The 14,949-nt window shown below is 40.7% G+C and overlaps 1 protein-coding gene across 2 annotated transcripts in view; it reads left to right on the forward strand.

Moving 5' to 3' along the window:
- Window positions 1-14,368, forward strand: part of DNM1L (dynamin 1 like) — a 56,784-nt gene extending 42,416 nt beyond the window's left edge. Inside the window, exons 10-19 of one of the 2 annotated variants that reach the window (XM_081956639.1) lie at window positions 619-739; window positions 942-1,097; window positions 2,451-2,540; window positions 3,079-3,171; window positions 4,756-4,812; window positions 5,043-5,120; window positions 7,692-7,859; window positions 8,585-8,694; window positions 11,070-11,229; window positions 13,055-14,368. In XM_081956639.1, the coding sequence (XP_081812765.1) occupies window positions 619-739; window positions 942-1,097; window positions 2,451-2,540; window positions 3,079-3,171; window positions 4,756-4,812; window positions 5,043-5,120; window positions 7,692-7,859; window positions 8,585-8,694; window positions 11,070-11,229; window positions 13,055-13,111 (1,090 nt within the window). In that variant the 3' untranslated portion in view covers window positions 13,112-14,368. The remainder of the gene's footprint in view (window positions 1-618; window positions 740-941; window positions 1,098-2,450; window positions 2,541-3,078; window positions 3,172-4,755; window positions 4,813-5,042; window positions 5,121-7,691; window positions 7,860-8,584; window positions 8,695-11,069; window positions 11,230-13,054) is intronic. The other variant, XM_081956640.1, reaches the window with a different exon arrangement.
- The last annotated feature ends 581 nt before the right edge of the window (window positions 14,369-14,949 follow it).

A 14,949-nucleotide genomic window follows, 5' to 3' on the forward strand; every position in this document is an offset into this window, starting at 1 on the left:
TGTATGCTGACTTCTGCTGTATGGTATTGTATATAAAGAACTTTCTTATGTAATTGAACCTGCTGAAGTTCATTTACTTGTGTGCTGGTTGGATGTGCTGCACAAACTTTGACAAAGTTTTTAAAACTTTACTTGAAAGGTGTTGTCCTTGCAAAAAATTAAGTACAGGTAGTCCGTGTTACGACCACAACTGAGCCCAAAATTTATGTTGCTGAGTAAAACATTTGTTAAGTGACTTTGCCCCACTTTATGACTTTTCTTGCCATGGTGGTTAAGTAAATCATTGCATTTGTTAAGTTAATAACACAGTTTCTAAGTGAATCTGGCTTTCCCATTGACTTTGTTTGTCAGAAGGTCGCAAAAAGTGATCACCTGAAACCCCCCTCCCCCCACCGGAACACTGCGACTGCCATAAATATAAACGGGTTGCCGTGAATTTTGATCATGTGACCATGGGGATGGTGCAACAGTCATAAGTGTGAAAAACGATCACGTCACTTTTTTCAGTGCCGTTATAGCTTTGAATGGTCATTAAATGAACTGTTGTAAGTTGAGGACTCCCTGTACCTATAATACAGTTTGGCTTACTTGTTTCCTGTTTCTTTCCCCATCTTTTAGGTGTGGCGGGGCTAGAATTTGCTACATTTTTCATGAAACCTTCGGGCGCACCTTAGAGTCTGTGGACCCATTAGGTGGCCTTAACACCATTGATATCTTGACTGCCATTAGAAATGCTACTGTAGGTATTATCCTTTTATAACTACTCAGTGAGATCTTTTTTCTGGTTAAAACAGATACTTTGTGGTCGGGGTGGTGGTGGTGGTGGTGTTAATAATAGAATGATCTGCTCGATGTTTCATTGGCCTATTCAGTAGGGTGATAACAGTATGGTGTTTTTGTGATCATAAAAAAAATAAACGAATTGCTTTCCTTTTGAACAGGGTCCCCGGCCTGCGTTGTTTATACCTGAAGTTTCATTTGAGTTGTTAGTAAAGAGGCAAATCAAACGCTTGGAAGAGCCCAGCTTGCGATGCGTGGAACTCGTTCATGAGGAAATGCAGCGGATTATTCAACACTGTAGCAATTACAGCACCCAGGTAAAAGAAGCAGCTGGCGGGTAGAAGTTGTTGCTGGCAGAGCTTGACGCAATGTGGGCAGGCTGGAAAATCTCTGCCAAAGCTATCCAAGTAATACGGCTGTAAATTATAATCTCCTTGGAGATAAAGGAGAGCTCTTCTCATTAAGGAAAAAATAGATAAACAAACAGGTGTTGGAATAATAATAGATTCTTCTAGTGGGCTGTGTGAATACTTGCTTGCTTGCTTGTTTGTTTGTTTGTTTATTGGATTTATATGCCGCCCTTCTCCCAAAGGACTCAGGGCGGCACAGGGGGGGTTCTTTTTAGTATAGACATGCAAGCAAATGCTTTGCTTCACCATCTCTTACACAATGTAGTGCCCCAGATGATTCTGGACAAATCCCATAATGGCCAGCCAGTTTGGTTGTTGATAACATTGGCTGAAAGTCAAGAGAGTATAGTCCAAAACCGTGATGGCGAACTATGACATGTGCCACAGGTGGCATTCAGCACCCCTTCTGTGGGCACGCAAGCCGTCGTTCAGCTCCACCGTGCATACGTGTGCCTCCCACCAGCCAGCTGGTCGTTGGGTCTCTGCCGTGCATGCTCAGGGGCAGGGCATGCATGTGTGCGCACCCATTGCATTTTGGGGGTTTGGCCATGCGCTTTGGGCGCTCAGTCCGGAAAAGGTTAGCTATCACTGGTCCAAACATCACAATGGGAAAAGGCTCATTATCTTAAATATGTGCTTAAGGAAGCATGAAGAGTGCATCAAGTAAGAGTGGAGCCACTTGACTTTATAGGGGTAAGAGGATGGGCATTTCGGGAGTCATACTTCTATGTTCCACTCTGTTGAGATAATGAGCCATGGTGGGGCAGTGGTTAGAGTGTAGTACAGCAGGCTACTTCGGTTGACTGCCAGCTGACTGCAATTTGGCAGTTCGAATCTCACCAGGCTCAAAGTTGACTCAGCCCCCCATCCTTCCGAGGTGGGTAAAATGAGAACCCAGATTGTTGGGGGCAATAGGCTGACTCTGTAAACAGCTCAGAGGGGGCTGCAAAGCGGTATATAAGTCTAAGTGCTATTCCTACTGCTATTAGAGAACAGTAATTGGCACCGGTGTACAGGGATGGATTCCTCTAACTGGAACTCAAGCGAAAAATTCCTTTAGATTTGCTGTTGAAATGAAGTCCATAACCAAGGGATGAAGAGGTCCTGGGTGCACTCAGTGGTTTCTGCTGATTTACGGATATTGTATCATTTATGAAGACCAGCTTCTTCTGGAAACTAAATGTTCTAGTTCATTCATTTTGACCATTCTGTTTTTGATTTATAGCAAATGAAATCCTGTGCTGTTTTGCTTGTATTCAGGAATTGCTGAGATTTCCTAAACTCCATGATGCCATTGTTGAGGTTGTGACCAGTCTTTTGCGCCGAAGGCTACCAATTACAAATGAAATGGTAATCAGGGTGGAGATTCTTGTTTTGTGACACTTTTGGTTACATGAAAACATGAGACAAATATTATAAGATAATCACTGTGGGGTTTGTTGCTAAAAATATTTTGGTGATTAGCAGTTTTGGAAGTGACTTCTACAATTTCTGATAGAAGTACATACAATAAGCTTCCTTCATAGGACTTAAGTTTCAGTTTGTTATATCCTGATATGGTAAAGAACTCCATTATATTCAGTACATGGGATAGATGTACAGCTTAATTCTGAATCAAATGTTCATAAGAATTTGACTTTCCGTTTTATTTAAAAAAAGTATCTACATTAAAGCCTGCAAAGTATTGAAACATGATACACATGGCATAAATTTTGGGAGGTATAAAATCCCTTTGAAACAAAGAAAAGCAGCTTACAGAAAACTAATATGAAAAATTTGCTAGAAAAAAATATTTTTGTTCTAGATGCAGTGTTCAATGCCAGTTGAGTTTTGCTGTTTTTCACTAGAATTAAAGTTTTGATTTTTTTTCTCTTTTATTTTCTTCCAGGTTCACAACTTAGTAGCCATTGAGTTGGCTTATATCAACACCAAGCATCCAGATTTTGCAGATGCTTGTGGGCTAATAAACAATAATATAGAGGTAAAGGAAAAAATCTCATCTTCTCAAATATTTATGATATATTATTAAACTTACTTGACTTTCATATCAACTGCTGAGGATGGAGTCTTCGTTTGCCTGATTGGCAATGTTAGCTGAAACATAAATTATCAACTTGCCTGTATGACAGAAACATCTGTGCCTCCAATTTTGGGAAGTAGCACAGGCTGTAAGAATTCCTTTCATTAGGAGAAGCTGCTGCTGCACTCATCTTTAACTAGTTAGAATGGAGTATTGCAGGCTAACTCTGCTGACAACCAGGATTTAGATACTAACCAGCTGAAGGTTGACTCAGTCTTCCATCCTTCTACAAGCCTCCTACAAGAGCCGAGGTGGCACAGTGGTTAGAATGCAGTACTGCAGGATTCTTCTGCTGACTGCTGGCAGCCTGCAATTTGGCAGATCTAATCTCACCAGGCTCAAGGTTGACTCAGCCTTCCATCCTTCCAAGGTGGGTAAAATGAGGACCCAAATTGTTGGGGGCAATAGGCTGACTCTGTAAAATTGCTTAGAGAGGGCTGTAAAAGCACTGTGAAGCAGTATATAAGTCCAAGTGCTATTGCTTCTAAGATTGGTAAAATGAGGACCCAGATTGCTGGGGGCAATATGCTGACATTATAAACAGCTCAGATAGTGCTGTAAAGCACTATCAGGGGATATATAAGCCTAATTACTATTGTGCTTGCTATTAACTCATATTTAACTCTTACTGAGTTTGCAAAAATCAGGCTTAGATAAGTGTGTGCCTTTGAGTCAGTATGGACTCCTGGAGACCACCCTGTTTCCCCGAAAATAAGACATCTCCGGATAATAAGTCCAATTGGGCTTTTGAGCGCATGCGCTAAAATAAGCCCTCCCCGAAAATATTTCAACACAGCAGCAACTATGAGGTGACCATGCTCGCCACTTCCTGCACCTCAAAAATAATAAGACCTACTCGAAAATAAGGCCAAGGGCTTATTTTGGGGGGTCAAAAGAAAAGAAGACCCTGTCTTATTTTCGGGGAAACATGGTACCAGGGCTAGTCCCGGCAGTTTTCTTGGCGAGGTTTTCAGAATGGTTAGCCAATGTCGTCTTCCTAGGGCTAGAAGGAAATGACTGCTGCAAGGCCAATCATCTGGCTTCGTGTTTAAGGCAGGACTAGAACTTCGAGTCTCCCGGTTTCTATCCTGGTGCCTTAAGAATCAGGATTTGATTGCTGTTTGACAGCTACAATACAATACAATACAATAGTAAGAGTTGGAAGGGACCTTGGAGGTCTTCTAGTCCAACCCCCTGCCTAGGCAGGAAACCCTATACCGTTCCAGACAAATGGCTATCCAACATCTTCTTAAAGACTTCCAGTGTTGGGGCATTCACAACTTCTGGAGGCAAGCTGTTCCACTGATTAATTGTTCTAACTGTCAGGAAGTTTCTCCTCAGTTCTAAGTTGCTTCTCTCCTTGGTTAGTTTCCACCCATTGCTTCTTGATCTGTCCTCAGGTGCCTTGGAGAATAGCTTGACTCCCTCTTCTTTGTGGCAACCCCTGTTAGCTAATTTCTAATCCCACTTTTTTTTCTCTTAAAGGAACAAAGGCGGAACAGGTTAGCTAGAGAGATGTCTTCTCTTGGCTTACGGGACAAGGTGAGTGTGTGTGTGTGTGTGTGATATTCTTCATAAAATTGACAGAAGGTTTTGTAAGTGCCAAACAGCATCTTTTTTTAAAAAAAAAGGCGGTCCAAATTACTATTTAGTGTACTTCTTATTTCAGAGATTCAGCGAGTAAGGGGATAAAAGTGCCTGATTAAATTTAATGCACGAGGTATTGTCAAGCAATACTGATATCCTTCTCTGCCCTTCTTGCCTTTTTTTAGTCCATTAAGGCTCCTGGTGCTATGGCACCCTCTTCCCAGGAGACTTCTGCTGCTGGTTCTGCTGAGGTTGATGGCAAGGTCTGTCTCTCTTTCTTCTAAGCATTGCATGCTTAGTTATTTTGTGCTGTACCTTGGTCAGTTGAGCATGGCTCTCAAAAACAGCTGATGTGATGGTTCATTGTTCATTGTTGATTGTGTGTCTTCAGGTATTAGTTTATTGAATGGCTTAAGGTAAAAAGTTTCATCTTGGGTTCTAGGCAGCGCTGATTGTTTAGTGGGTATAGTGGCTTTGTTGCATGAAGGCTACAGTAGGTTTGGATCTAGGAAGTAGTATATTTGGTTAGGCGGTTATTAAAAAAAAACATGGAGCTTCAGACTACCATATTTTTCGGAGTGTAAGACGCACTGGAGTATAAGACGCACCAAGGTTTTGAAGAGGTCAATTTAAAAAAAGGTTTTTGCACTCTGCAGACCTCCCAAACCCTCTTCATGCCTCATTTGTTTGTGAAAAACAGGATGTACAGAGAATTTGAGAGGCCTGCAAAGTGCTCCTGGGGGGCTGTGTGTGTGTGTGCAAAAGCGAGCAAAAAAACAGCCTGTTTTTTGCCCCCAAAAAGGGCATGCGTAGCTTTTAGGAGGCTTGTAGAGTGCTCCTGGGGGGGGGGGGGGGCAAAAACAAGCAAAAAATGGCCTGTTTTTTGCTCGTTTTTGCCCTCCCCAGCCCCCAGGAGCACTTTGGGAGCGTGGTTTCGGGAAGCCAAAAATGCTGTATTCAGTGTATGACACACCCAGATTTTCACCCTCTTTTTTGGGGGGGAAAAAGTACGTCTTATATTCTGAAGAATACAGTAAATTAGGAAGTTAAAAAACAAAACAGGAAGCCTGGAATATGAAACCACTTCCACATTGATGACAAGAAAATTACATGAATGTCTCTAGGCCTCCAGAAGTGGATTCTGACTCAAGAATCTTTATCTTTTTACCTCAGTGTTTACCTCAGAATGAAGTTTTGATGGCCACATGGGTAGCCCTTGACCTACAACAACAATTGAGTCCAAAATATCCATTGCTAAGCAAGGCAGTTGCTAACTGAGTTTTGTCCCATTTTATGATGTGTTTATCTCCTTTGTTAAGTGAATTACTGCAGTCATTAAGTGAATCACATGGTCCTTAAGCAAATCTGGTTTCCCCCCCCCCTTGACTTCTGCTCCTTGGGAGCTGGCTGGGAAGGTTCCACATGGTGATCCCATGACCCCAGGACACTGCAACTGTCATAAACACATGCCTATTGTCAAGTGCCTGAATTTTGATCATGTGACCATGGAGATGTTGCAATGGTCATAAGGGTGAAAAACGGTCCTAAGTCAAGTTACATTTGGATATTATTGGGAAAGAGATTTAATTCTGATTCCTGTCGTGAGAAGCTGACTCTCTGGGATAAATCTTATTTAAAAATGAGAAGTAAAATCTGTAAAAGAAAAATTGGACTAATAACCTGTATCATTTTATTGCTAATTATAGTTTTTAAAGAAATTCTGAATAAGAGTTGCCTAAAAATACTAAGTGGCAATTTATTCAGTTAAAACATTAGTTTTTCAGTTTGGACCTAATGCATCAGACGCATCAGATCATCTTAGATTTTTTTTTAATGCCTAAGACAACAGTTCACCTTTATCAGCAATTGAAGAATCATATTGTTACAAATATTGACAATTTATAAGAATATATAGGGTAAAGTATTAGGGTATCCAATTGTAACGGTCAATGCTCTTAACTTTTAAAGAACAAAAACATACCTTTTAGGAATTTAAGACTAATTCAGTAAAAAACACTAGAAGGATTTATAAGACATCTGAGCAGATAGTTAAAAAGAGATGGTTATCTACCATAATCTGTTGAAAAGATAATAAATTCAAAAGCAGTGATTGAGAAATTCTTATAAATCTATGCAGTTAATGAAAAATTAAGAGTAGGAGATTTTTTAAAAAAGTTGATGTTTTATCAATTAGATATCAGCTGTTTAACACTTGGAACAAAGAATGGAAATGAGTTTTCAGAATTAAACCGTGGGATTGCTAAAAGTGTACACCCTGCACTTAAAGTCAAGTTAATCATGTATGTGTAAATCTGTGTATGTGCATTTTCAAGTTAAATCATACTTTCTAACTTATCAGAGACAATATAAATTTGAATGGTGAACCAAAGTTAATGGAGATAAGACTTTTCTTTTTGTAACTCTTCTGGAGAAATTAACTGACTATAAAGACCTGGTTTTTTCCTAAAACATTACCCTAGGATGGGACTTCAATTGGGAGGCTGTTTGGTCCAACTTCTTAGGGGGAGGGGGTTACTGTTGCTTTTACTTATTTTTTAATGGATGTTGTGGGCTGCCTAGAATCATTATTTGAGATAGAAGCCATATAAGGCCCATAAAATAAATAAATAAAGCACACCTCTGTTACGTTTACCTGTCAAGAGAGTTAAAAAGATAAAATAATAGGGATAGTGGGAAGACTATATGCCTTATATTCTTAGTGATGGGAATAAGAAAATTGAATACATTGAACAAAATTGGAGGAAATGTTCAGATAAGCACTTGTCTCGTAAATAAGAAATTGAGTTTGCATATTATATCTTTCCTCGAATTAGGCATCCCTTGCTGCCGGAGAAACAATCCCAGAATCCGGAACTGGCAATTGGAGAGGAATGCTGAAAACACCCAGGGCGGAAGAGATATTAGCAGAGGAAAAATCCAAACCAGTAACCGTTCTACCCGCCAGCCCTCAAAAAGGCCATGCTGTAAACTTGCTAGATGTGGTAAGCGCCTACCTGACTGAGCAAAGCTACAGAAGAATAAGTTATTGATCACCAGCATTCTATTACAATGAAGAGAGCTCATCGTTTGAACTATTTCTCAGATTAAAGCCGTAAATTGCCTTGACTCTTTCTGATTTGGCAATTTTATGAACCAATTATACTAATTTGTCACAAAGAAATGTGATTTGACAAATTCCCCATCAGTCAATCACAAAAGGTAGCTTTACTTGGAACAGCTGACATCCTGCAAGGATGTTTGTCATACCATCTGCCTATACATCTGCCTATCCCAGATGCTTGGAAAGGATTCGATAGGTGAGCGAGGTGGCGCAGTGATTAGAGTGTAGTACTGCAAGCTACTTCAGCTGACTGCTAGCTGCAGTTCAGCAGTTCAAATCTCACCGCCTCAAGGTTGGCTCAGCCTTCCATCCTTCCGAGGTGAGTAAAACGAGGACCCAGATTGTTGGCGGCAAGAGGCTGACTCTGTAAACCGCTAAGAGAGGGCTGTAAAAGGACTATGAAGCGGTATATAAGTCTAAGCGCTATTGCTATAGACGAAAAGACCAAATCCAGTCTGAACATCTGGCTGACTTTGCAACAAACAACAACAATAATAAATAGCAGTATCCTATTAAAACATTTGTTAGCATTTGTTTACCAATGTTGTTTTATCTATTACATGCAATGTATTTGTGATTTTTGTTTTCCTGTTACACCCCTTCTAGCCTGTTCCTGTTGCACGCAGGCTTTCAGCCCGGGAACAAAGAGATTGTGAAGTGATAGAACGTCTCATCAAATCCTATTTCCTAATTGTGAGGAAGAACATTCAAGACAGGTAAGATATATTAAAACCCTAAGAAGCTTACAGTTGAATGTGACAATTGAAGTTTGCATCTATGATCACATAGATCAGGGATGGCTAACCATTTTCTCCTTGCATTCCGAAATCGCGTGTGTATGTGCGACAGCACGGGTGTGTGTGCCCACACCCATAATACAATGTGCCCTGCTTCCTGCGCATGCCTGCATGAACCCTCTGCCCCTCCCCCCGGTGCATGCACGTGACACCCCCCCCCTCCACACCTTGTTTTGGGCCTAGCAGTCCTCCCTGAAGCCCCTTGGAACCAGAAATGGGGCATGGCGCACCCCCCCTGGCCATTTTGGGCCCAGCAGGCCATGCTGAAGCCTTGCTGACCCCCCCTGCCACCTCCTATGGACGTGCGTCTCCCGCATGAGTGCCAGAGACCTGAAAATCAGGTGGCCAGCAGATGGCTCAGTAGAACCGAGCTGGGCAATGGGCCACATGCCCGCAGAGGGGGCACCACATACCACCTGTGACACTCGTGCCATAGGTTTGCCATCACGGACATAGATGTTCTGATAGCAGTCTTTTTCTGCAGACTGGGTTAAATTGAATGTGGGCCTTTAGTTTCCTTCCATTTTATTTCCTTACACCAACTCAGAATTTAAGCAAACAATGATTCAAAAGCAGGAAGAAGGCAATCTTTGGGGGAGGAGGGAGTTAGCAAGGAAAACATTTTGAGAGCACTTACATTCCTGCCACCCTTTGACTTTTTTCTCAAGCAGGCATTTAAAATAAGTACTTATCTGCAGCCTCCTGGCAGTTTTAGCTTCTAAAAATCTTCATGGAGCTTGTTTTGAGGCTCAGAAGCCTTGCCCTGCTTTGAGGCTGGCGCTTCACTCTACAGCCTGCCAGTTGCTAGTACTGGGCACAAGCTCTTACTTAAAGGGCATTAAGTGATTCAGTGGCCAGGTACGTTGAATGAATAGATAAAAATTGATTCTTAAAGCAACTGCCGTTTTTTTCTGGCTCACACAGTTGTCTTCTGCAGCTTTTATAGGATTCCAGAAAAAAATGTGTGTTTGCTTTAAAAAGTTCCTGGCTGGTAGGATGTGCATGCCAGGACAAGCTCCGATCATAGTTTGCGCCTCAGATCTGGACTGCTGCACAATTCTTAACATTTATTTGGTTTTATAAAAGATAAAATGGTAGACTAAGTTGGAAGAGTGAGGCAAGGAATACACCTTTAGGCAAGGATCTCATGTTTCTGCAGTGTCATGCCTGCCTCTGCTTCAACTCCCCCCACTTGGCTATCTAATCCCCTCCCTCTCTCATTCTTTTGGCCATGTTGTTATCCCCAGCTGACCTTCACCATCTTCCTCCTTCCCCTGCTGATGAGGTGTACTTAAAATATATTTTAAGTACTTTTGTTTTATAATAACACTATCCCAAAGACAGTAATGCTTTGGATATCAATACAGTACTCCCTCTGGATGAACATAACAATAAAGTGATAGTGTGAAAGTAATCTGAAGAATGTGCTTATTTCTATACTATGCTAAGCAATAGTTGGTTTTAGCTTAGTATTTCTGCAAATCCATGTGCCTGATGCCAGGGTTTCAAATAACATACAAAATTAAATCAGAGTCTGAGGCAAACTTCCAATTTATTAAGAAAGCCATGTGGACACATCTGGGAAAACCCGAATCTGAAAGCTTCCCAGTTTTCCCCACCCAGTTGAAAGTTCAATATCTTGCCCCCACACCCACAAGTCCATCACGTGGTCCAATCTTTTACTGCCATGCTGGCAGTTCCACCCATCCAATTCAGGTGCAGAGGTGCAAAGACAAAGGATGACCTTGGCTTTCTAGAAAGAATTTTGTTATTGCTACATATCATCTAACTTCGTACAATTCCCCCCCCCCCCCGCCATTTTCCCACAATAGAAAACGCATAGTAGAACAATAGAAAGTGTGGCAGGCCAAAGATCCAAAAGAAAAGTTGGCTGCAGGCCTGACACCTGGTAAGACAGCTACTAACCTGATGACGACACACCTTATCATGGAGAAGATCAGATGGGACCACAGGTGGTGGAACACAGGGCAGTCAAAAGGGCCGAAATGCAGAGAGATAAGCAGGTTGGGGGGGAGTTGAAGCAAACTCCGACATCATAATTGTGGGCAAGTTGCCAAGTACCTGAATTTTGATCGTGTGATCACAAAACTGTAATGGCCATAGTGCAGGTGACATCTCTGACTTTTCTTGTGTTTTGATTGTTCGCTTCTTGGGTCACAGAACCACATGTAACTATTTAAAGAGAGATTTCCCTCTGTTTTTTCTTAAGCTTAAAGCAATTTATCTTCAGAAAGGTATAGTAGTATGCTTGAACTGTTGCTGTTTGCTTTCAGCGTGCCAAAAGCAGTGATGCACTTTCTGGTGAACCACGCGAAAGATACTCTTCAGAGTGAGCTAGTTGGACAGCTGTACAAAGCTTTATTGCTGGATGATCTTTTAACTGAATCAGAGGACATGGCTCAGCGCAGGAAGGAGGCAGCTGACATGTTACAGGTACACAAACTTTTTGCTGAAGGTTTAAAACTGAAGCATCATAAATCTGTATACGTACATTTTGCTTCGCTCTACATACATTCTAGATACAAGGGGGAGCAAAGAAACAAATTCTTCGGTACTTCAGAAAAGGGGAAAAGTCGTTTTGTAATCCTGGCCCAATGTTTAAAGCAGGCTTTCCCAATCTTTTTTACCCTGGGGGAATGCTTGGAATAATTTTCAAATCTAAAGGAACCTCCATGAAAGTTATTATAGGAAGTCCTTGACTTACGACTGTTAAAAGTTACAATAGATCCCGAAAAAGCTACTAAAGACCTGGATTCAAAGTTCCAACATCTGCACTCACCCCACCCCACCCCTTACATGATTGCATTTTGGGCATTTAGGAGCCAGTCCAAATTTACCAGTGTCTGCAGTATCATATGACTGTAATGTATGATATTTTTGCAGGAAACTGGCATTTACTTCTAGTTTCTGGCAATGGGTTTGCATAATGCGTCACAAAAGCCATAAAATTGTGGATGGTCACCTGATCTGCTCATGCAATCATCACTTATGACCAAAATTGTGGATTCAGTTATGATTATAATTTTTCCTGTAAATGTTCTGCAATGCAGGATGTATGTATGTGTCTCCCTAGCTCTTGTAATTTATATTTCTATTATTTACTTTTACTTTAAAATAAGCATGAACTGGAGTTGTTAGGACAATAATAGCGAAGTAATTACTGCTAGAAGGAACACGGTGGCTCAGTGGCTAAGACGCTGAGCTTGTCGATTAGAAGGTCAGCAGTTCGGCGGTTTGAATCCCTAGCGCCACATAACTGAGTGAGCTCCTGTTACTTGTCCCAGCTTCTGCCAACCTAGCAGTTTGAAAGCATGTAAAAATGCAAGTAAAAAAAATAGGGACCACTTTGGTGGGAAGGTAATATTGTTCCGTGCTCCTTCGGCGTTTAGTTATGCCGGCCACATGGCAACGGAGACGTCTTCGGACAGCGCTGGCTCTTCGGCTTTGAACGGAGATGAGTACTGCCCCCTAGAGTCGGGAACGACTAGCACATATGTGGAAGGGGAACCTTTACCATTACCTTTAATTACTGTTAAAATGCATTTATGGACCGTAATGCTTATGGAGATCAAATTACTTGAGTTTTTATTAAACAAATCAACTCTCCTCTAGCATTAGCTTCTTTAAAGTAACCTAAATAACCCAATTGAGCATTTGAATATATAATAGAGGGCAAAGTCTATACTAGAGGGCAAATCTACCTAAAATAGTTTTGAGAGCCAGCATCTCTGTCTCCCTCCTTCCCCCATGTTCAATATCTTTCCTTCTTTCTAGAGGTGTCAGTAAAGATACAGTAACATCATAGGAAAAACCTGAACCACAATTCTTTGCGCTCAAGCCTTTCCATCCTTTTACAATGTTTAATATACTCCTTTCCCTTTAAAAAATGGCGGTACGGTGTTTCCCTGAAAATAAGACTGGATCTTATATTAATTTTTGCTTCAAAAGACAAATTAGGGCTTATTTTCTGGTTAGGTCTTGTTTTCTACAAGTACAATACAGCACTAAATGCATCCATCTTATTGACGATCTTAACTGGGTCTTATTTTTGGAGTAGGGGTTATATTACGAGCATCCTGAAAAATCATATTAGGGCTTATTTTCCAGTTGGGTCTTATTTTGGAGGAAACAGGGTACTATTATTGAGCAGAATCATTCAGGGTGTTCTAAGAGTTGTACATTATTTCCTGACAAGAAGCATTTCTGGGTTGATGCCCTTTGCCCTAATTGGTATACGATTTCTTTTTTTTTCCCCCAGGCCCTGCAACGAGCCAGTCAAATTATTGCAGAGATTAGAGAAACACATCTTTGGTGAACAAACAAGAGACTTGAAAAGGGCTAGGTGTTATATACTAATGAAATTCCATGTGTATCGCAGCATGCAAAGTCTACTTATATCAAGAAGTTTGGTTCAGTTGTCAATGGACAGAAAAGTATCCTATACTTTGCAAAGCAAATAATATTTAATCAACATTATCCCCAGCTGTTTTCTGATGCAAAGAAACAACCTTGTTTTATGTGGGACTGAATTAAGTTAAAATTGAGGGGGGAAAAGCTAGGTTAAAATCCCAGTGCCTGGTTTGGTTAAATTAGTTGCCTGTGAATAGGATGAGCAGTGTAGTATTGTGATGTAGCTTTTTCAGCTGCTTTTGCAATATAAGTTTTTAACCATGAAAGACAGACCCTGCAATATTTAATTATGAATTTAATTGCATGTCCTTGATCTCAAGCAGATGAACAGTACAGGAGAAATATTGCCTCTTACACATGTGATATGTAAGCTCAAAGATAGTTGGTTTAAACTTCTGGTATTACTGAACTTTTCTCTTCGTTATAGAAATATGGAATATTTGATTAGTCAGCTGAGGAACAGTAGAATTGGCAAGAAATTTCCATTCACCAGGTTCCTCTGGATGGGACCAAAAACCTGGGACCGTTCCCTTAAAATACCAGGCTTTAAAAAAATAAGTGGAAATAGTATGAAAGATCATGTCTCTCTTAATAATCTTAAAAAGAACATTGAAGTAAAGGCAGCTGTCCATCACATCAACTTGGATCACCAGAACATATTACTGCCTTTAAAAAAAAAAAACCCACCAGTGATACAGCCAATTTGTTTGACTTCTCTATTATGACCAGCAAAATCAACAATGGCATACTGATCCCTGAATATTTTATTATTTTAAAGCACAACACATCACAAGATATTTTCTTTCCTTTTTAAAGGAAGCATATGAACTGTCGCGTTTGAAATGAATATTTCTAGCTTCTTTTGAGCAGCGCCCATTAGGAAGTAGGCACAGTGCTTTCTTCCATGCATACTAGTGGAAAACCAATTTTTGCCTGATAGCGTCAATGTAACAGGCTAAAAAGAAGTTGACCTAAATCCTTTGAGACCGGACATTTTTAATATTCGGTAAGTTCGAAAGTATATGAGTTCCGCCCTTATTTTACAGTGAAACATAGTTGCATTTACTGCTCTTAAATGTGTCTATGCATTCAGATTTATTCCAGAAATTCACATCCACGTACAGGTTAATCACATGAAAAATAAAATTGTGTTTGAATCTTGTTTGTGGCCTTTGCAAATCTGTGAAACTAGGTGGTCTTAAATTTACTGCTGTGCCAGGATTCTGGCAAGAGTTCAATGAATAGCACTAGTATATGAGTTAGACGTACTGTAGTATTGTATCTCTTTGCCCAGTCATTACCCCATAAACACACACAAGCACACAAAACTCAGACTTGTTTTACACAAGTGTCTTGATAGCAGTATCAACTCACAAACAAGCAATTACACATTATTCCATTACTCTTAGGATATACCCAAATTAACCCCTGGGGAAATTATTCTGCTTTAGAGAAACTTTAGAAGAAATACTGTGTTTATATTAATTTCTGATTGGATCCTCCCTTTAAGAGCTGTGGGTTAGAATGCAGTCCTGCAGGCTACTTCTGCTGACTGCTGGCTGCCAGCAGTTCAATTCGCTTCGACTCAAGGTTGACTCTGCCTTCCAATCTTCCGAGGTGGGTAAAATGAGGACCCAGATTGTTGGGGGAAATTGGCTGTCTTTGTAAACCACTTATAGAGGGATGTAAAGCACTGTGAACTGGTATATAAATCTAAATGTTATTGGTGTTAAGGGGGAAACA

The sequence above is a fragment of the Natrix helvetica genome (assembly GCF_964273705.1).
Source record: "Natrix helvetica genome assembly, chromosome: 6".
NCBI classification, from domain to species: Eukaryota; Metazoa; Chordata; class Lepidosauria; order Squamata; family Natricidae; genus Natrix; species Natrix helvetica.